Genomic DNA, 18,430 nt, shown 5'->3' with positions numbered 1-18,430 from the left:
ACAAGTAAAGTTTTGTCAATTTTTCAATAGGAATGCCTCTCTGGAAATTGTTTAAACTTGCTTACTCAATTATTGCAGAATTCCAGCCATGCTATGCATATTTGTACAAGCTTGAGTGTGCGGATGAAAAAACCTACACTAAGAGGGCAGAAATAAAATACATAGTAAAGGAAAGAATTCAGTGTGCAATAAAATTGTTGGGACCAGGATTAAAAATTGATTCTTTAAGTCCTTTACAAATTTGCAAAATATATTTTTCTTTTAAAAAATTAAGAGAAAAATGGTTCACTGTCAACTCAACATTTCGCAATAATTTTTTCACTGCTTTAACAAATAACTTCTTTGAATTTCCATTTTTGATAAACTACCAAAGTTTACCTTTTCTTTAAGCAGAGGAAATTTAAAATCAAAATGTCATGTAATTTTTTTTTTATTTTAATGTATTTTCCGCCTCATCTCCATTCAATCCAATCAAAAGAGTTTCATTACAAATAGATTAAGCCATTACGAGTTGGCGTTGGGTCCGCGGCGTCTGCCGAAGCCTTGGACAACGTTGACGAACCTCCTGTTATACTGGATGCGGCGCTTAGCGCGACCAGTCTTCTTCTTCTTCTTTTCGCCCTTCTCCACCCTGGGGGTCTGGCCCTTGACCTTTCCAGCACGGGCCAACGAGCCGTGCACCTTTCCTCCCTTGACGGACACATTGGCGTCCAAAGTGGGGCACAGAAGGCTGCCGGCGGTCAGGCTGTCCTCCAGAGGCACGCCCTCGCAACTGAGCAGCAGCTCGCCTTCCACGGACTCGGCCTGCAGCAGCCTGCTCCTGATCTGTCCCACCGTCTCATCTGAGGACACCTCCAACACCTGCGTGCTCAAACCGCGAACAAACAACTGCATTTTGTCTTGGCAATTCCGCCCTTTTAACACCTGCAATCAAACAAAAGTCATCAATTACACGCTGATAATAAGAAGAAAATCGGATTTTAGGTTTAATTGGGTCTCAATAGACTCGAAAGTGGCAAAATTTAGCAAATTGTGGTTCAATGACAGCATGGGAGCCATGAGGAAACGCGAATTTGGCGACGTTCCATCCGACTCGGACAGAGACCGGGACGGCCAAACTCGGTTTAATTCCAACTACGGGACTTTAATCTTCGGTTTAGAGGTAAAGAATTTAGTTTCGGTTGGGTACGTACATAAAATCCGGGGTGAAATCTGCTGAAAATTCTGGAAATCGCCGAATCGTGCACGTGTTACAAACACAAGAGGCGATAGGGAGGTCACGTGATGCGATTCGCGAACAGTTGAGCATCTCCAGGCGCCACGCCTACTCCTACTAGTGAGTGAGTTTTGTTAATTTTGTTGTTTCGCAGGATGTTGAGTGCCGAATTGTCGGAAAAACTGACAAATTTAGCCCAAATCAGCGACGAAGATTTTCTTCTCGTCTTGTCCACCGCAAAGAGTCTCATCGTCGCTTCCGCCACAGCAGCTTCTGCAGGTAAAATCGTGCGAAGAAACAGAAAGATGACGCATTTTATTCATTCATCATAATTTCAATTTTTATGTATTTTTTTTTTTAATTAATACATAATTAAATTTCTTAGCGATAACGACATACTGCCAGAAAATTTAATCATTTATTTACCATTTTTTTCTTCTTCTAATTACATATTGATAATTTTTTTAAGACGAGAAGCAAGCTGGAATTTTGAACGGTTATATTTTTTTTTATTTTTTTTTTTCAAATAAGAAAATAAGTCACAAAGAACTATGTACTTCGCACTTTGCTTTTTGTTTTATTCATGTTACATTTAACATTTTTTTTTTTACTATTAATTGTTCTCTCTTTATTCTCTCTTTATTAATTTTTATTTTATGTAAAAACAAGCAAATTAAATGATTTTTTAAATATCATTACTATTAAACATATTTTTTTTTTAGCTGGTGACTCGTTGCCTGGGCCGGAGTTGAACTCATGCTTGACAACTGTTTTGGCCCTCGTCGCTGAGTCAGTTCGTCAGGATCAGGACCTGAGAGAATACCTGACCGAGCAGCATTTCCCTGCGGCCAAGACAGACCTCCTGTTGAAACTTCTAGACAACGTGAGAAACGCTACCCTTGTCAGCCTTAAATCTGTGCAGAACCACCTGCCGAAGGTCGTCGATGCCAACTGGAGTCTAAATTACACCGAAAAGGTAAAGCAAAACGCACTAATTTTTCAATCAACAACTTTAGTTTTTACTGCCAAAATATCAACAAGTTTTTCCACAGCGCTGGATATGTTTGGTCGCATGTCGTCTCGTCTGTTTACGCAGTGGACTGCCAGGTTGTAAAGGACGTGGGCCACAGGTTGACCCTTGCCGCCCCACAAACCTGCCTTTGTGTCCAGAAGGGGTGCAACTGAATTTTCGCCGCATATTTCCTCAACATGCAACAGAAGCGACCTTCGAAATACAAATCAAATCAAAATTTGAACAATATTAGGCTTGCATTTGTTTCACCTGAAGGTTCGGTTGTCGTCGTCGGCGGGCAGGGAGGTTAGCAGTTCAAGCAGAACAACACCAAAACTGAAGACGTCTCCTCTGAGGGTGACCTTGCCATAGGTGATGGCCTCTGGGGACATGTAGCAGGAGGTTCCTGCAATCTCGAGCTCGGACTCCGAGTCCTGCTCCTCATCATCCTCTTCCTGCATCAGGCCAAAATCGGCCAGCTTGGGTTGCAGGGCCTCGTCCAGGAGGATGTTGGCGCTCTTGATGTCTCGGTGCACCAACTTCTGCGAGTGGAGGTGTGCGAGGGCTTCGGCCGTTCCTAATGCAATTTGCACGCGTGGCCGCCAGCTGATTGGTTGCGACCTGCGTTTGCATGCCAGGTTGTCCTCGAGGTTGCCCTGGTCCAGCAACTCGAGCACCAGGCACCTGAAAATTTAAATCAAAAGTTGAAAAAAATTCAAGGCTCCGCTGGTAATTTATTTACTCCGCACTATGAATTCAGTCTTGAATTTTGCCAACTTTTAGAATCATAAAAGCAATTTAATCAAATTTGAATTTTATAGAGTATTCAACCTGTGTGTCCCCTCACTGTAGCCTAACATTCGGACAATGTTTCTGTGTTTGATCCTCTTGAGAGCCTCTAGTTCCACCTCATACTGTTTTCCGGCCTTGGAGTTTCCCTGGTGGAATCTTTTCACGGCCACTGGTTTTCCTCCATTCACGGCAGGGACGATGGCTTTGAAAACACAGGCAAAGGCGCCAACCCCTATGCACTCTTCCTTCCCCTGCTCCTTGTAGTCCCAGCCGCAGCAACTTTCTAGCTCAGGGTAAGGAATCGCTTCCAGTTGAGCGGCAGGCTCGTCAGTCGACTTTATTACCTTTGTCTCCATTAAATCTAACGTAAAAATTAAATTTTAGCTTGGATATTTTTTTATAATTAAAATAATATGAAATCCAACTTGAAAAAAATTAAATTATTCCATTCTTACTATATTACACAAAATTTAAAATTATTGAAGAAAAAAATGTGGAACTATTAATTTTTTTCTTCAATAATTTATTCATAATTTTATTTTACCAGTCAAAGTTCTCCTGTGAAATTGTTCCTGTCTCTGGACGGGCGCTCCGCCGAGCAGGTTCATTGAGACGTAGTCGGCCGCCCTGTAGAGTTTGAGGTCGGTCAGCAGGTTCACGAGGGTGGTCAGGGTGGGTCTTTGGCGGCCACTGGTGCCCCACTCGTCGAAGAGGATCTCGGCGCCGGTCAGTCTTGGGTTCACTTTGGCCTCGCGCTCCAGCACGCTCAGGTCCCGGGCCGTGTACTTGAGCCTGCGTCCTCCGCCAGGGTCGCCTTGCGAGGGCGGCTCCTCGATGGCCGACATGAGCACCTTCCACGAGTCGCGCACCTCCAGGATTTCGCCCAACTCGCGCTTCTGTGACAGCGACAGGTGCCGCAGCTCCGTGTCCCCGTTCACCATCGCCTCTCTGTCATAAGCAAGGGGCCTTTGACACCACTTGTTGTTCGAGAGCACCAGCTGAGCACCAACACCACGGCACGCACGACCTCTGGCGGGCCCGGTTGCACTGCGTTCCCCACCGCTTGCCACCGCTGATAATCAGCTATTTTATCATAAAAATTTTATAGCATGGAAGAAGTTTTTTGCTTAGGATCGTTTCATGAGGCGGGGGGACTTCAGTCAAAAATATTATATTAAATCAATTCAAAGAATTTTTTAAATTTAATTTTATTATCTGTAGGTAATTATTTAAAATCTAGCTTGTAAGATCTTTTTTTGTAAATTTTAAGATTATTTTACCTTCTTCATTTATTTAATTTTAATTCCACATTAATTGCGAAATGAGAGACTAATCAGGAATTTTTTTATCTCTTTAAATGTTGCAAAAACTAAAACATGTCTTATTACAGCAATTGACATCAATAAACAATGCAAACTAGCAAGAATTTTGCATAAACTTTCAAGACCAAAAAGACCCCATCCGCCACAATGAGCCTCAGTTGACTTGGTTTTTGTTCTTATCTGCAAAAAAAGTTAATTTGGTTGTCCTTTGTTTTATCCTGCATGCTTTTTCTGCTAGTGCCAGCAAAAAACTTGTTATTACTTTTTCTTTAAAAAGAAAAAGTAATTTGTATAGATAAATGATAGGAAATTGTGCTATTTTTTATGACCTAAATTAGTCTTTCTAATGGGAGAATTTTTGTGTGATTACAGGATAGCAGCAGTGAGCGAGTAGGCGGTCTCGAGTACCAGTTGGAGCTGAACACTGTGGACACCGAGGGTAAAGAGAAGCCCGTTCACTTTGTGTGCGACGTGAATGAGATGCAAGATCTGGTTGGCCAATTGAAGCAAGTCTGCAAACACCTTGAACGCACCTCTTCCAATTAAAATTAAGTGAAAAATGGCGCAAGAAGTGGCGACGACGCTGTCCAACTGCATCCGGACGATAGATTGCAAGCAGGGCGCCGTCCGTGCCGTCCGATTCAATGCAGATGGCTCGTACTGTCTGACTTGCGGCTCCGACCGGAAGATCAAGTTGTGGAACCCAAACCGCAACTTGCTTCTCAAGACGTACCCTGGCCACGGCAAGGAGGCGCTGGACGTGGCCAGTTCCTGCGACAGCGCCAAACTGGTGTCCTGCGGCGCTGACAAAATGGTCATATTGTGGGATGTGAGCACTGGACAGTCTCTACGGCGGTACCGCGGCCACGCCACCGTTGTCTCCTGCGTCCGCTTCAATGAGGATTCTAGCGTAGTCGCGTCCGGCAGCCACGACAACTCAGTCCGTCTGTGGGACACGCGCAGCCATAGCTATGACCCCATCCAGATCCTCACCGACGCGAAGGACAGCGTCACCTCTATCCAGGTTATTTGAAATTTTAATCACGAAAGACCATAAATGTCAAAAGACCAATTAATTTACACATCACTAAAATTTTGTGTCTGATTCTTTCTGTTTTCACATACCCCGCCCAAAGTTGAAGATATCGATATGAGATTTTCACCACTTCACCATCTTAGTTTGGAAGCGACTTTCCTAAATTTTTGACTAAAAATTTTCAAAATTGCGGGTTTTACGGGACATTTTGGAAAAACAAAAAAACGTGATTATCTCAGCTTCTAGTGGTCGTAGAACAATTTTCCGGGTACGGCTGAACTCGTCTTAGCAAGTTCTACAACTTTGCTGTTGAATGTAAAATTTTAGGTCAAAGGTCAAGGTCATTTTTGGTGACCTGAAATTTTCAAACTCAAATTTGAAAATGTGCTGCATGATGAAAATCATTTTTGAGATTGACATTCGATTCATCATGAAATTTTACGTATTATATGTCAAAATTGCGATGTTGATATTTTTAGTTTAATTTAAATAAAAATAAGAATATTAAAAAACGTGGTTTTTCGCACCTCGGCAGGCAGTGTCAACAATATAATCGTCTGTAACTTTTGTTCTGATGATTTTAGGTACAAAGTGGTTATTACCAAAGTTAATCTCCACGTCAAGACCAATCGATTGGTGTATATGTCAATGACCTTCAGTGACCTTGGGGTCAAAGGTCACCCAGGTCGGTGACCTGGGGTCACACGACCTAAATGTGTGATACGTACTTAGAAAGGTCTTGTCAAGAGGATAATTTTGGTCACTAAGGTTTTTACTTTACGTCTACCACAAAGCGAGTAATCTCTAATTTCCAATAAATTTTACGCAAACTTCTGCGTTTAATTAGGAAAAATTATAATTATTCGATTTGTAGTAGACGTAAAGTAAAAAACTTAGTGACCAAAATTATCCTCTTGACAAGACCTTTCTAAGTACGTATCACACATTTAGGTCGTGTGACCCCAGACCCCAGGTCACCGACCTGGGTGACCTTTGACCCCAAGGTCACTGAAGGTCATTGACATATACACCAATCGATTGGTCTTGACGTGGAGATTAACTTTGGTAATAACCACTTTGTACCTAAAATCATCAGAACAAAAGTTACAGACGATTATATTGTTGACACTGCCTGCCGAGGTGCGAAAAACCACGTTTTTTAATATTCTTATTTTTATTTAAATTAAACTAAAAATATCAACATCGCAATTTTGACATATAATACGTAAAATTTCATGATGAATCGAATGTCAATCTCAAAAATGATTTTCATCATGCAGCACATTTTCAAATTTGAGTTTGAAAATTTCAGGTCACCAAAAATGACCTTGACCTTTGACCTAAAATTTTACATTCAACAGCAAAGTTGTAGAACTTGCTAAGACGAGTTCAGCCGTACCCGGAAAATTGTTCTACGACCACTAGAAGCTGAGATAATCACGTTTTTTTGTTTTTCCAAAATGTCCCGTAAAACCCGCAATTTTGAAAATTTTTAGTCAAAAATTTAGGAAAGTCGCTTTCAAACTAAGATGGTGAAGTGGTGAAAATCTCATATCGATATCTTCAACTTTGGGCGGGGTATGTGAAAACAGAAAGAATCAGACTGTTCCAATTTATTAAAAATCTATGTTTGAAAAAAATCATCTTGGAAAATATTGTATAACCTCTCTCTTTTTTTTAGGTGACTGAAAGTAAAATTCTGACAGGATCTGTGGATGGCAAAGTGCGCGAGTACGATTTGCGCGCTGGACAACTGACCACTGACACACTGGGCGAGGCCACAACCAGTGTGACCTTCACCAGGGATGGGCAGTGTGTGGTGGCCAGTTGTGCCGATGCCACCGTACGGTTGATAGACACTGCTGCAGGCGAACTGCTCAATGAGTTCTCAGGACACACCACCAAGGACTTTTGTGTTGAAGTAGCCACAGGTCTGTTCCTTACTTCAACGTATGAATAATCCTTTTATTTATTATATTATTTATTTGTTATAAGATCAATTTTCAATCAAAATAGTTATTTGATAAATAATTTATTACTAACTTTGTTCATCAATGTCAATTAATTTATTGTTTCTTTTTTGCTCATTGTAAGGCAGTGCAGACAAAACCCTTTATCCAACAAATTATGTTTTTATTTCCAGTTAAATTTTAATATGTTATGAAAAAATTTAATATTTAATATGATAAAAAAGCTGTGATAAATTTTTATTTTATGCTCCTTTATAAAAAAAATTTCCAACCTGCCAGGTCCAGGAGACTCGACGGTGCTGTGCGGCTCGGCCGACGGCTGCATCTGGATTTGGGAGCTGGTGACCGGCAAGGTATTGGGCAAACTTGCGCACAGCCCGCGCCCAATCGTGGTGCCTACCCTGAGTGTGCACCCTTCAGGCAATCAAGTGGTATCAGCCAGCGAGGGTGCCATCAAATTGTGGGGCGAAATGTCGCCCGAGGACATTCTTGTTAGTGCCGAGTGATCACTCTACGGTAAGAACAACTACAATTGCATTTTTTTCATTCATGGGAATTTAAAATTATAATAAATTAGCTTGCGTGATTACAATTCACATTTTATTGATGCTTGGTCAGTCTAGACACAATCGATGGGTTTTCAAGATTTGTAAAAATTTTTGCTCTAATGGAAAGAAGTTCATAGTCCGTTCGTTGTATTGTCTTGATAAAAATTGTCAGCGATGGTTCAGCTTAGGCTTTTTCGGGTTTTTCTGCTTCGGTGCTGGTTGAGCCTTGTGAGGCGCAGGCAGAAGAGTCGTCATCTGTGCCTCCACACACTAGCGCAGGGAACCGCGCGTAAAGGGCTGCCCGGTATTTTGGGTGACTGAAAATTGATGGGCCCAAATTAAAGCGAGTTGAGTACAAATCACTTAATTTTACTCAAAATAACAAAAGAAATCTTAATGAAGAAGTTCTTCTCATTATATATTTTTTTTTTATTCTTGGATTTGAGTGTGAAAAATTTCATCACAACCATGAAATCAAATGCAACAACAACACTATTAATATAATTATTATTTTTATAATTGAGTTATTCAAATTATCATCTCATAGGTTTTAGGAATTTAAATAATAAATAAATATGGCTCACCTAATGCCGTAGACAATTGGGTTGTAAACTGTGCTGGCCTTGGCAAACAAGGAGCACCAGATGGTAGTAAGTGGCGAAATGTCTGCGCTCATGAAGATGCCGCTGAAGTTGATGATCAAGTAGGGTGTCCACGCCATGCACCACAGCGAGATGGTGACCAAAGCGACCTTGGCCAGCTTACACTCGGTGCTCTGGGCCTTGTCCTCGGACCTCAGCGAGGCCACGTTCATCTTCTTCGCCTGCTCTCTCATGGCCTTCTCGTGCACGAAAACGGCTGAGAGGATGAAATAGTAGGCGAAGCAGATGCTGAACAGCGGGATGAAGTATACAAAGATGCCATAGACCACCAAGTAGCTGGCGCTGAACCATTCGCGGTTCAGGTAGTCAGTCCCGCAGGAGGTCATGTTGCCTTCAGGGACGTACCTGTGTTTGATGGTATCTGTGTGACATTTTCCAAAATTTGTTCTTCAAAGTTACCTGTTCCACCCGAAGAGGGGTGCGACAGTCCACACGGTGGCAAAGGTCCAGACGAAGACAATCCTCAGCAGGGCGGTGCTGGTCGTCAAGGGTTTGCCGGCCAGACCCTGCGGGAATTTTTTTGTCAAAAATCGGATTTCGTTGTGATTTTTTCTGCCTCTACCTTGACGATGACGTTGTATCTGTCCATGGCGATGAAGACCATTGTCCAGATGTCTCCGCAGCCAAAGAGGGAACCAGCCATGGCGTACAGTTCGCACATCAAAGGACCTTTGAATGAAGCTCACTTCGTATCTCATCGTTTTATATTACAGTTTGTACTCACCAAAGACCCAGGTTTCGTACAGGCAGTTGATGACCATGGGTGGTGACATGACGATCATCATGAGGAAGTCGGAGAGAGCCAGATTCATGACCAGCAGGTTGGACGGCGACCTCAACGCCTTGGTGGTGCCAAAGATGTAGAGGACCATGCCGTTGCCGCAGAATGAGATGACTCCCAAAACGCCGATGACGAAGCCGAGGATGGCGTGCCAAAGGGGGTTCATGGGAGGGTACTTGTACCAGTGAGGGTCGATCAGGTGGAGCATGTCGGGCAGGACGCTGTCCGCGACGGTCATGTTGGCGCCGCGGTAGGCCTCAAACACTGGACCAGTCAAAGCCATCTGAAATTTCAGGCAATTATTTTCTCTTCAACTTTAATTCCTTATTAGTTCTTTACCTTGATGTTGGATCTCTTGGAACCTTTCTAAGGTAGAGTTTAAAAGGCGGGAAAGTCGGTGGTCGGTTCTGCGACGCCCGCTGGTCGATGAGTGGCTCATGCTCTCTGCCTGGCGTTCGGCCGCTTTTATACTTGCTCTCATCCCCTGCTAAGCCCAAAAGGGATAATTCGATTAGAGGAAAGTTGAGAAAGCGCGTGCAAACTTTTATCTGCTGCAGTGGAGATCAACCGAGACGTTCCATTTACGTAATATTTAATACGAAGCCTTTTTATTACGCATTGTCAGTTGTTCTCAGATATCATAGCGTCCTTGTCAGTCTTGTCACTCTTCAAGTCCTATTTGTATGAGAAGTGTTTGGTTCTTTGCTACTATGTATGAGTCTGGTTTATTAATAAATTTTGTTCGTTTTTACATTTGAGATAATTTTTTAATCTTTACTTGAAGATTTACAACTATAACAGCTTGGAAAATTGAAACGACATGAGTAAATATGTTGAAAATTCATTTATTCTTGAGATTGATTTTAACTCTCATATTTCTGGCATCAAATTTCGGTTGTTTTTTTCATTTCTTCCATTCACTCTCTTACAATGTGGAAACAAATGTGATATTGAAATAAACCACATAATATAAATTATTAATTTATATTATTTGGATTTATTGAAAACCTTAACAAGTATTATTTTAATTTGTAAATAATTTTATTTTCGGTTTTGATGCAGTCCACATCTTGACAAATTGAGACACATTGAAAACCATAGATTTCAATAACTTCATTAAATTTAGTTTTGATCTGCGGGGGTGAAATTTTAAGATCACTGCCAAAAATGATGAAATTAATCTTAAACAGGCAGTGAGTCAATTGATGTGTTTCTGGAAAAAAAGATCAGCGCTAAAATTTCTCTATATTGAACTTTTATGTTTTGAACTGTCCGCTCGCATTAGCAACGCTAAAATGTGAGTCAATTTGTGAATACATGTTTTTTTTTCAGTCATCTTATTATCGTTATTTTCTATGTTAATGCATATGTGTGAATAACTCTTGCGTTCTAACGGCATTTCAACTGCTGAGTGCCTGTATGGCTTTCATGTAAGAAAAATAAGACGCTTTAATTCCCTTTATTGCGTTAGACTGAGTGAGGGTTGAGAGTACAGTCAACATGTCGTTGCCATAATTTTTACTCTAAAACGTACTATATTTGCCACCTTTGAAGTAAAAAGAAGATAATTATATAAAGATATGTTAAAATATTAATAATATATGAAATTACAACAAAACACTGTAATTCGTTTTACAAGCCATTCTTTAAATATTTATTTTTATTTTATCTTGTTTGAAGAAGGGTGTTTGTTTGAAGTCAAAGCAATTTGTTTTTCGTTTTTTGAATGCTGGGTTTATTACAGATAAAAAATTTGAACATAACAGAATTTCTATAATGGGAAATGAAAATGTAAGTGTGACTAAATAATGAAACTGAAATATGGGTTTGTTTTTCGAGATCGTTAGGTGCATTAAGACAGTATACAAGGTGCATCGCCGGGTCGTCTTTTTTCCGAAATACCGGAAGCACTCTCGCGGTAAGAAGCCGCTTATGCCTTCTCGGACTTCTCCTCGCTGTTGGTGGTAGAGGAAGCCTGGGAGACGTTGTCGTCCTGCTCAGGGGCGCAAGACAGGCTGGGGAACTTCTGCTGCAGAGCGGCGCGGTACTTAGGGTGGCTAAAATCAAAGCATTATTTTGTGATTCAGGTTAAAAAAAGGGATTTTACCTGATACCGTAGACGATGGGGTTGTAGACGGCATTGGCCTTGGCGAACAGAGAGGCCCAGATGGTGGACAGAGGAGTGATGGCGGGGCCTGCGAAGATGCCGGTGAAGTTGATGACCAGGTATGGGGTCCAGGCCATGAACCACAGGGAGATGGTCACCATGGCGATCTGAACAAAAAACAATTATAATATAATAAGAAAAAGGTGATGGAGGTTGAAGTCAAAGGTTTTACCTTGGCGAGCTTGCACTCGGCGCTGGTAGCCTGGTTCTCAGCAGAGCGCAGAGAGGCAACGTTCATCTTCTTGGCCTGTTCCCTCATGTTCTTCTCGTGGGCGGCAACAGCCTGCACGATGAAGAAGTAGGAGTAGATGATGGTGGCCAGAGGAGCGAAGTAGCAGAACAAGGCGTAGAAAAGGATGTAGCTGCGGCTCACGAGGTCCTGGCTCAAGTAGTCAGTTCCGCAGGCGGTCATGTTGCCCTCAGGTGCGTACTTGCCCCATCCGAAGAAGGGAGCCAGGGTCCATCCAAGAGAGAAGGCCCACACGAAGAGGTTCTTCATCATGGCGCCCTTGCTGGTCAGGGGTTCGCCAGACAGTCCCTTGACGATGACGTTGTACCTGTCCATGGCAATATTGGTCATGCTCCAGATTGAGACGCATCCGAACAAGGAGCCGAGAGCTCCATACAGCTCGCACATCAGGGGTCCTGAGAGAGGAAAATCTTTAGATCGGAATTCCCGAGTGAATTGGAATCTTACCGAAAACCCAGGTCTCGTAGTAGCAGTTCATGACCATGGGGGGAGCCATGGTGAACATCATGAGGAAGTCAGAGAATGCCAGGTTCATCACGAGCATGTTGGAGGGAGTCTTCAGTCCTTTGGTGTTAGAGAAGATGTAGAGGACCATTCCGTTGCCGATGATCGAGATGACACCGAGAACGCCGATGGCGAAGCCCAAAAGGCCGTGCCACAGGGGGTTCATCGGCGCAAACTGGTTCCAGTGAGGAGAGACCATCGACAGCATGTCAGGCAGAACTTTGTCTACAACGGTCATGTTGGCGCCCCAGCCACCATTGTTGCCCCACTGTTGTTGGTAGGCGGCAAAGCTTGGCTCAGCAATTCCAGGCATGATTCTAAAATGATCAATTAATTATCATTATAAGTTTTCATTCTTTCATTAGTTTGCAATTTTCTTACATTTATTATAATTTTCTACTATTATATTATGTAATATTTGTTAAAAAAAAAATATATAAAGTTTCATTATTATCATTTTTATAGTTGAAGAAAAAGGAACAACCAAAGGTTGTGAATTTTAGTTATCAAATTTCAGTTTGAGTTGTGTTCAACTTACCCGGTTATAGTGTAGAGTTAACACAAACGTTGAGAGAAAATCGTTGTTAAAAACAGCGAACTACTTCAGTTTGCGAAGTTAAGCCTGGGAAGCTAGGAAGTCCGTCTAAACCCTCTCGGATGCGGCTCGTTGGTCTGTCGGGTTGCAGGCCCTTTTATACTTGGCGAGGGCTGTGCGAATGCGTTCGCGCACCTGTCCAATGCTAATGATGTTAGCGGGCTAAATTGGATTTCGGCAGCCGCAGCCTCCACCAAGGCAGAAACCTTAAAGATGTCTTAAGAAAATTAATTATCAGCCCTCGTCGTGCGAGAGGCCATCTATATTGTGCAGCACCCCCTCACGTGTCGTACTGCTAGCACCCCCAAATATACGCATGCATTACGGGACCATTTGCGATTAAATATAATGCAATTATTGTCGTTGGCCGCAGATGGTCGCCGTTGTCTGAGGATAGGTAATTAAATTAGCCTATTTTACTATTAAATTGATTCGACGAGGTTCAATACAAATTCTAATCTCCACCTCGATCCTGATGTATATTTTTTGCAAAATAGATAGAGTATTTATTGAACACAACTAGGTGTACAACGGGTGTCTAAAGCTAATTTGTCTTCCTAAAATTAATTTTACAATTAAGCTTGTTTCGATAATTATTACAAAGTACAAAATTAGTTAATTTTGATTTTTGCAGCCTCTCTTAGGCTTAGTTTTCGTTCATTACATTCAAGAATATGATATTGTGAACATTTCTTACCGCAGTGCTTGCATTCACAATCTATTGTCGCTTGAGAATGAAAATTTTTATTCTTACAAAATAAATAGTGGTACCCGTGACAGGCAAATCTCGTAAACACTTGGCGATCACTGAACATTGCACATTGCCAATTTTTATTCTTCATAGTTTCTGTCTCGTAGAACTCATCACATATCTCAAGTTTGTTTAAATATTTAGACACACAAAATTTCTGGAATGCTTCAGTTTCAGTTAGAGAATATTTTACCTGTAAGTCCGATACAAAGAGATCAGTGTCAACTAATTCATACACAAATCTAGATCTAATATACTTGGACAGTCCTAAAACTCTTTTTAAATATCTTGTTTTGACTTTTTCAAGATTTTCAAAATCAGTCTTTGTTAGGAAAGGCCATATTTCTTCAATGCCGTAGGACGCAATTGGGGAAATTTTTAGATCAAATAGCTTGTGTGCTGTTTCAATGGATAATTGTTTTAGTTCTCGTATATTATAAGTGGCCAGCAATGCAGCTCTTGTTCTTTTTTCAATGTGCTTTCCAAAAGAGATTCCTGATGGTTGAAAAGTAACTCCTAAATATGTAAACTCAGCAACTCTCTCTATTTCAATTCCACCTAAATCTAGGCGGTCACTTAATGCATATTTTCCTAGACCCTTATTTCTAAATTTCATGAATTTGCACTTTTCCAAGTTAAGTTTCAAACTGCGTTTTAACAAAAATTCTTTCATTCTGGCTAAAGCAATTTTCAAGTCACTTAATTTTTCTGAGGTTAAAACAATATCATCTGCATAATAAATGGCTTTATATATAATATTAATATATATTGCAACAGTTTAATTTTTGCAAAACGTGACTTATACAAGAAAGACACGTGAAAGTGACGCACAACAAGCGTGTGACGTGTAAATGCTTCTTTTAATATATATTGCAACAGTTTAATTTTTGCAACAAATATTTAAATTTTTAGATTAGGTTTAGCCAACATATATTGTCAATTTCACTAAAAACTGGAAAGCTTTTCAACATTTTTTGTGCCATTAAATTCGACAGTGCTATTATTTTTTAATAATTTGATATTACATTGAGATTTTCAAACCTGGATCTTACATATTGTATGTATTAACTTTTGCATTTTTTCCGGGCCAAGAAAATATGCCTGTATCTTTTATTGCCTTGCAGAAAGCCATCTCCAATCTCTTTTATTTATTTTTGGTAAAGCTAAAAAGAAATCAATAATTTTTTATTGTTATATTCAAGTTTTTATTATCATCATCACCTCATTTGCGCATTGAAAAAGATATTATAATATGGATAATATGTCTTTTATTTTTCTTTTTGCTAGAACTTTTATAGTGTATTAAATAAATATTATTAAATATTAAAATATGCACATTAAAACAAAATTGAAATTATCGAAACAATATTAGCGTAAAAACTGAAGACATAAATTTTAAAAGACATCCATGAGATAGCAAACTTAGACTTTTTAATCTCATGAATTAATTAAACTTTTTTTCTGCCGTTCTCTTCATGGATTTCCTTTTCCAATTTTTCCACGTGGGTCCATCCTCATTTTTATTAGTCCGTCCAGTGCGTTTTTATCTAAATGCAGAGCAGTTGCATTTTTTACCGTTTTAAGAGAAAAATTGTAACAGAATCCAGCAAATCATATTTAACCGCGTTCTATTGACAAAATGGGATGTTTTGCGCATATATCAATGATTCAAGATTAAATAAAACTCCAAGCAGAAAAGTAATTTTTGCTCCATTGCTATCCATTGTCTAATCTCTCTTATCATCCTCAAGTCAAGTCTGAAATTAATATAAGATATTTCGATTCGTTTTACAATAAGAAAACAAAACCCTTATTTACTAAATTTACCATTTTTTGTAAGATTTATTTAATAAAAAAAACTTTTTCTCACTTTACTGCACATAAAAAAAGTTACGTATCAGCTTTTTTTTCATGGTTCAAATTCAAATAAAAGTAACAGGTCGGTAGGAAAAATATGCTTGTGGTTTGTGAAAAAATAAAATGCTGTTAAAAATTACATTGCTCTCCTATGTCTTATGTTAATAACAAACGACGACGTCAACAGATAAGAAGCTAAAGGAGAAGCCTTTGCAATTTAAGACTTCTCTTGGTGGTGCCAATTTTGGCGAAAATCGATTGCTGTTGTTAGGGGCATTTGAATGGTGAATCATAATCAGTATATTTTATTTCAGTTGCAGTTTTTTCTTTATTTTTGGGCTTTTTACATTTATTACTTCCTGAACTAAAATAGTGTGACTCAAATCGAATTTATGAACTACTAGTGAGCTATAGAGAGTGTGTGTGTTTTTTTAGAAAAAATAAGTGCAGAGAGACTATTCTTGCAGTGTGTAGTTTAGTTTCGTTATTCAGTTCATCGGTTGGTGCGCGGAGTTTTGTCATCAGCAGAGATCCTAGTCGAGTCCGTCGGGAGTGAAAGGGCTGCTGGTCGTTTAGGCGGGAGCTGCCGTGCTCTCGGCACACACGGTCGAGCCGGACGCGGCCGACGAGTTGTCGTCGTTGGACGCGTTGCACGCTAGGCTAGGGAAGCGCTTGTACAGGGCCGCTCGGTATTTAGGGTGGCTGCGGAAAGGAAACAAGTTTCATTAAAGTTGACCAAAAGATGTTTTGTTAAAATTTTTTACCTAATGCCGTAGACGATGGGGTTGTATACGGTGCTGGCCTTGGCAAAAACTGAGCACCAGATAGTTGTCAGGGGTGTGATGGCGGCACCGTCGAAGATGCCCATATAGTTGACCACCAGGTAGGGCGTCCAGGCCATGAACCACAGGGAGATGGTTACCAGGGCAACCTGAAGGAAAGCAGGTCAGGATCATGACAGCAAGCTTAATTTGTTTGGTACCTTAGCAAGTTTGCACTCCGCGCTTTGGGCCTTGTCCTCAGTCCTCAGGGACGCCACGTTCATCTTCTTGGCCTGTTCCTTCATGTTCTTCTCGTGGGCAGCGACGGCCTGCACGATGAAGAAGTAAGCGTAGATGATTCCGCAGAGAGGGAAGAAGTAGCAGAAGAACGAGTAGACGAAGATGTAGCTGCGGCTGAACCAATCCTTGTTCAAGTAGTCGGTTCCGCAGGCGGTCATGTTGCCCTCAGGAACGTACCTGTTTGTTGCGACCTTTGATTTAGAACAAGAATGTATTGGTTGAATTTATTTTGTACCTGCTCCATCCGAAGAAAGGTGCCAAAGTCCAGAAAGCTGCGTGGGCCCAGAGCAAGAAGATCCTGAGGAGGGCGCCCTTGCTGGTCAGAGGGGTGCCTGACATGCCCTTGACGATCACGTTATACCTGTCGAAGGCGATGAATACCATTGTGGTGATGGAGCCGCAGCCGAACATTGAGCCAAACATAGCGTACAGTTCGCAGAAGAAGGGTCCTTTGGATAGATGCTCATGGTCACTTTTTGTTCAGATTATTGACTAAAGGTACACTCACCTAGGACCCAGGTCTCGTAGTAGCAGTTGATAACCATTGGGGCGGCCATAGTGATCATCATGAGGAAGTCGGAAAGAGCCAGATTCATGACCAGCAGGTTGGAGGGTGATCGCAGGCCCTTGGTGGTGCCGAAGATGTAGAGGACCATTCCATTGCCGCAGAACGAGACGACGCCGAGGACGCCAATGACGAAGCCCAACAAAGCGTGCCACAGAGGGTTCAGAGGAGGGAACTGGTACCTGAAAGCAAAATATTTGTGTTATTTTCTATCTGGATTCTTTAGAAGATGTAATTTGAACTTTTCAAGATCAAAATTGGCAGAGTCTGGCTATATTTTAATTTAACTGTGGCAAAATTGGTCAAAAAGCTATTAAATAAAATACCGGCCGTTGCAATCATCCCTGATATGATAATAAAAATTTAAATCTAGTTTTAAACTCTATTTAAATTTCAAGCAAAATAATCAAAATAAAGTGGATTTTGTGTGTGTTACCAGTGAGGATCCACGAGATGCAACATCTCAGGCGGGACGGTGTCGACGACGGTGGTGTTGCCGCTGAAGCCGCCGCCATAGTTGAAAGCACTGACCGAAGGACCGTTCATGGTGAGTGTGAACTGAAGAAAATCAGCGGACTGCGAACTACTTCAGTGGTCTTCTGCTGGTCAGTGAGGATCTCCCGACTGGATTGCTTTCTGACCGGCCTCCAACCCTTTTATACCAGTGCCTTCAACTGCGCGCATCTTGCCTTGTAATGACATTAGCACGCAAGACGCCGCCAGAAATTGGATAACCACGCATCCTCTTAATTCTTTTCCGGGCCGAAAGTCACATTAGAGGCCGTACAATTCCTCCGTCTTGAGAATTTTCTCCATCACCATTGCGTAAACGCGCGCGCAACCCCTTCTCACCAGTGTAATTTAGATGTTCCCATTAAAAGGCGGAAATAATTTGACCCTTCTGAGTTTTTAAAACTATCATATGCATTTTTACTGTTTTTATTATAATATTGTCATAACAGCTTCATTTATTTTTTATTTAAGTTTAATGTTATTGCAAAAAGTATTGAATTTCGTCTGTATTGCAAATAATCACATGATAAACATGATTCTATAATCTCACCTGCTTTTAATTTTAATTTTTCAATAAATCAATCTCTTCAACACAGAATAATTAAAAGGTTTCATCTTGTTCGCATACCAGAAATTAAAATTAAAGTCAACTGAAACTCAGCATAATTAAGTACTATTAGTAAAGTAGAAAATAAAAAAGAAAATAATTTTCTTATTGTATTTAATTTCCAAAATATAATATGCTACAAAGTAAGATTTTTTATTCATTAATTTTGTTACGAACGTCGTCAATGATCCAATTACTTGGCCAGTAATCAAATTAGCAAC

At 40.7% G+C, this 18,430-nt stretch overlaps 6 protein-coding genes across 8 annotated transcripts; 1 reads left to right on the top strand and 5 right to left on the bottom strand.

The window, feature by feature from the left end:
* Window positions 1-418: 418 nt before the first annotated feature.
* LOC132196142 (ubiquitin-like FUBI-ribosomal protein eS30 fusion protein) lies at window positions 419-1,344 on the bottom strand. Its single transcript, XM_059618604.1, has 2 exons — window positions 1,194-1,344; window positions 419-924 (listed from the first exon to the last, which is right to left on the bottom strand). The coding sequence occupies exon 2, from the start codon at window positions 892-894 to the stop codon at window positions 505-507; it is 390 nt and encodes a 129-aa protein (XP_059474587.1). The 5' UTR covers window positions 895-924; window positions 1,194-1,344; the 3' UTR covers window positions 419-504.
* On the top strand, window positions 1,321-18,147 carry LOC132196141 (WD repeat domain-containing protein 83). 3 transcript variants are annotated; one of them, XM_059618603.1, is made up of 7 exons: window positions 1,321-1,495; window positions 1,939-2,192; window positions 2,269-2,323; window positions 4,715-5,366; window positions 7,060-7,309; window positions 7,628-7,864; window positions 17,529-18,147. In XM_059618603.1, exons 4-6 carry the CDS (start codon window positions 4,902-4,904, stop codon window positions 7,852-7,854), a joined length of 942 nt encoding a protein of 313 aa, XP_059474586.1. In that variant the 5' UTR covers window positions 1,321-1,495; window positions 1,939-2,192; window positions 2,269-2,323; window positions 4,715-4,901; the 3' UTR covers window positions 7,855-7,864; window positions 17,529-18,147. The 3 variants fall into 3 exon arrangements, with proteins under 3 accessions (XP_059474586.1, XP_059474585.1, XP_059474584.1); XM_059618602.1 differs by having other exon boundaries at window positions 2,269-4,241; XM_059618601.1 differs by lacking the exon at window positions 2,269-2,323.
* Window positions 1,921-4,039, bottom strand: LOC132196136 (uncharacterized). Its single transcript, XM_059618597.1, has 4 exons — window positions 3,565-4,039; window positions 3,060-3,381; window positions 2,499-2,912; window positions 1,921-2,441 (listed from the first exon to the last, which is right to left on the bottom strand). The coding sequence occupies exons 1-4, from the start codon at window positions 3,959-3,961 to the stop codon at window positions 2,216-2,218; spliced, it is 1,359 nt and encodes a 452-aa protein (XP_059474580.1). The 5' UTR covers window positions 3,962-4,039; the 3' UTR covers window positions 1,921-2,215.
* On the bottom strand, window positions 7,921-9,791 carry LOC132196139 (rhodopsin-like). The gene is made up of 6 exons (XM_059618600.1): window positions 9,679-9,791; window positions 9,283-9,622; window positions 9,121-9,227; window positions 8,958-9,064; window positions 8,481-8,903; window positions 7,921-8,213 (listed from the first exon to the last, which is right to left on the bottom strand). Exons 2-6 carry the CDS (start codon window positions 9,620-9,622, stop codon window positions 8,081-8,083), a joined length of 1,110 nt encoding a protein of 369 aa, XP_059474583.1. The 5' UTR covers window positions 9,679-9,791; the 3' UTR covers window positions 7,921-8,080.
* On the bottom strand, window positions 11,047-12,958 carry LOC132196137 (opsin-1-like). Its single transcript, XM_059618598.1, has 5 exons — window positions 12,799-12,958; window positions 12,204-12,577; window positions 11,679-12,151; window positions 11,447-11,613; window positions 11,047-11,396 (listed from the first exon to the last, which is right to left on the bottom strand). The coding sequence occupies exons 2-5, from the start codon at window positions 12,571-12,573 to the stop codon at window positions 11,270-11,272; spliced, it is 1,137 nt and encodes a 378-aa protein (XP_059474581.1). The 5' UTR covers window positions 12,574-12,577; window positions 12,799-12,958; the 3' UTR covers window positions 11,047-11,269.
* Window positions 15,753-17,732, bottom strand: LOC132196138 (rhodopsin-like). The gene is made up of 6 exons (XM_059618599.1): window positions 17,526-17,732; window positions 17,033-17,271; window positions 16,760-16,973; window positions 16,446-16,701; window positions 16,228-16,394; window positions 15,753-16,165 (listed from the first exon to the last, which is right to left on the bottom strand). The coding sequence occupies exons 1-6, from the start codon at window positions 17,633-17,635 to the stop codon at window positions 16,036-16,038; spliced, it is 1,116 nt and encodes a 371-aa protein (XP_059474582.1). The 5' UTR covers window positions 17,636-17,732; the 3' UTR covers window positions 15,753-16,035.
* Window positions 18,148-18,430: the final 283 nt, after the last annotated feature.

The sequence above is a fragment of the Neocloeon triangulifer genome, unplaced genomic scaffold, assembly GCF_031216515.1.
Source record: "Neocloeon triangulifer isolate White Clay Creek 2 clone unplaced genomic scaffold, ASM3121651v1 ptg000011l, whole genome shotgun sequence".
Lineage (NCBI taxonomy): Eukaryota > Metazoa > Arthropoda > Insecta > Ephemeroptera > Baetidae > Neocloeon > Neocloeon triangulifer.
This window is presented reverse-complemented; position numbering and strand designations above follow the sequence as displayed.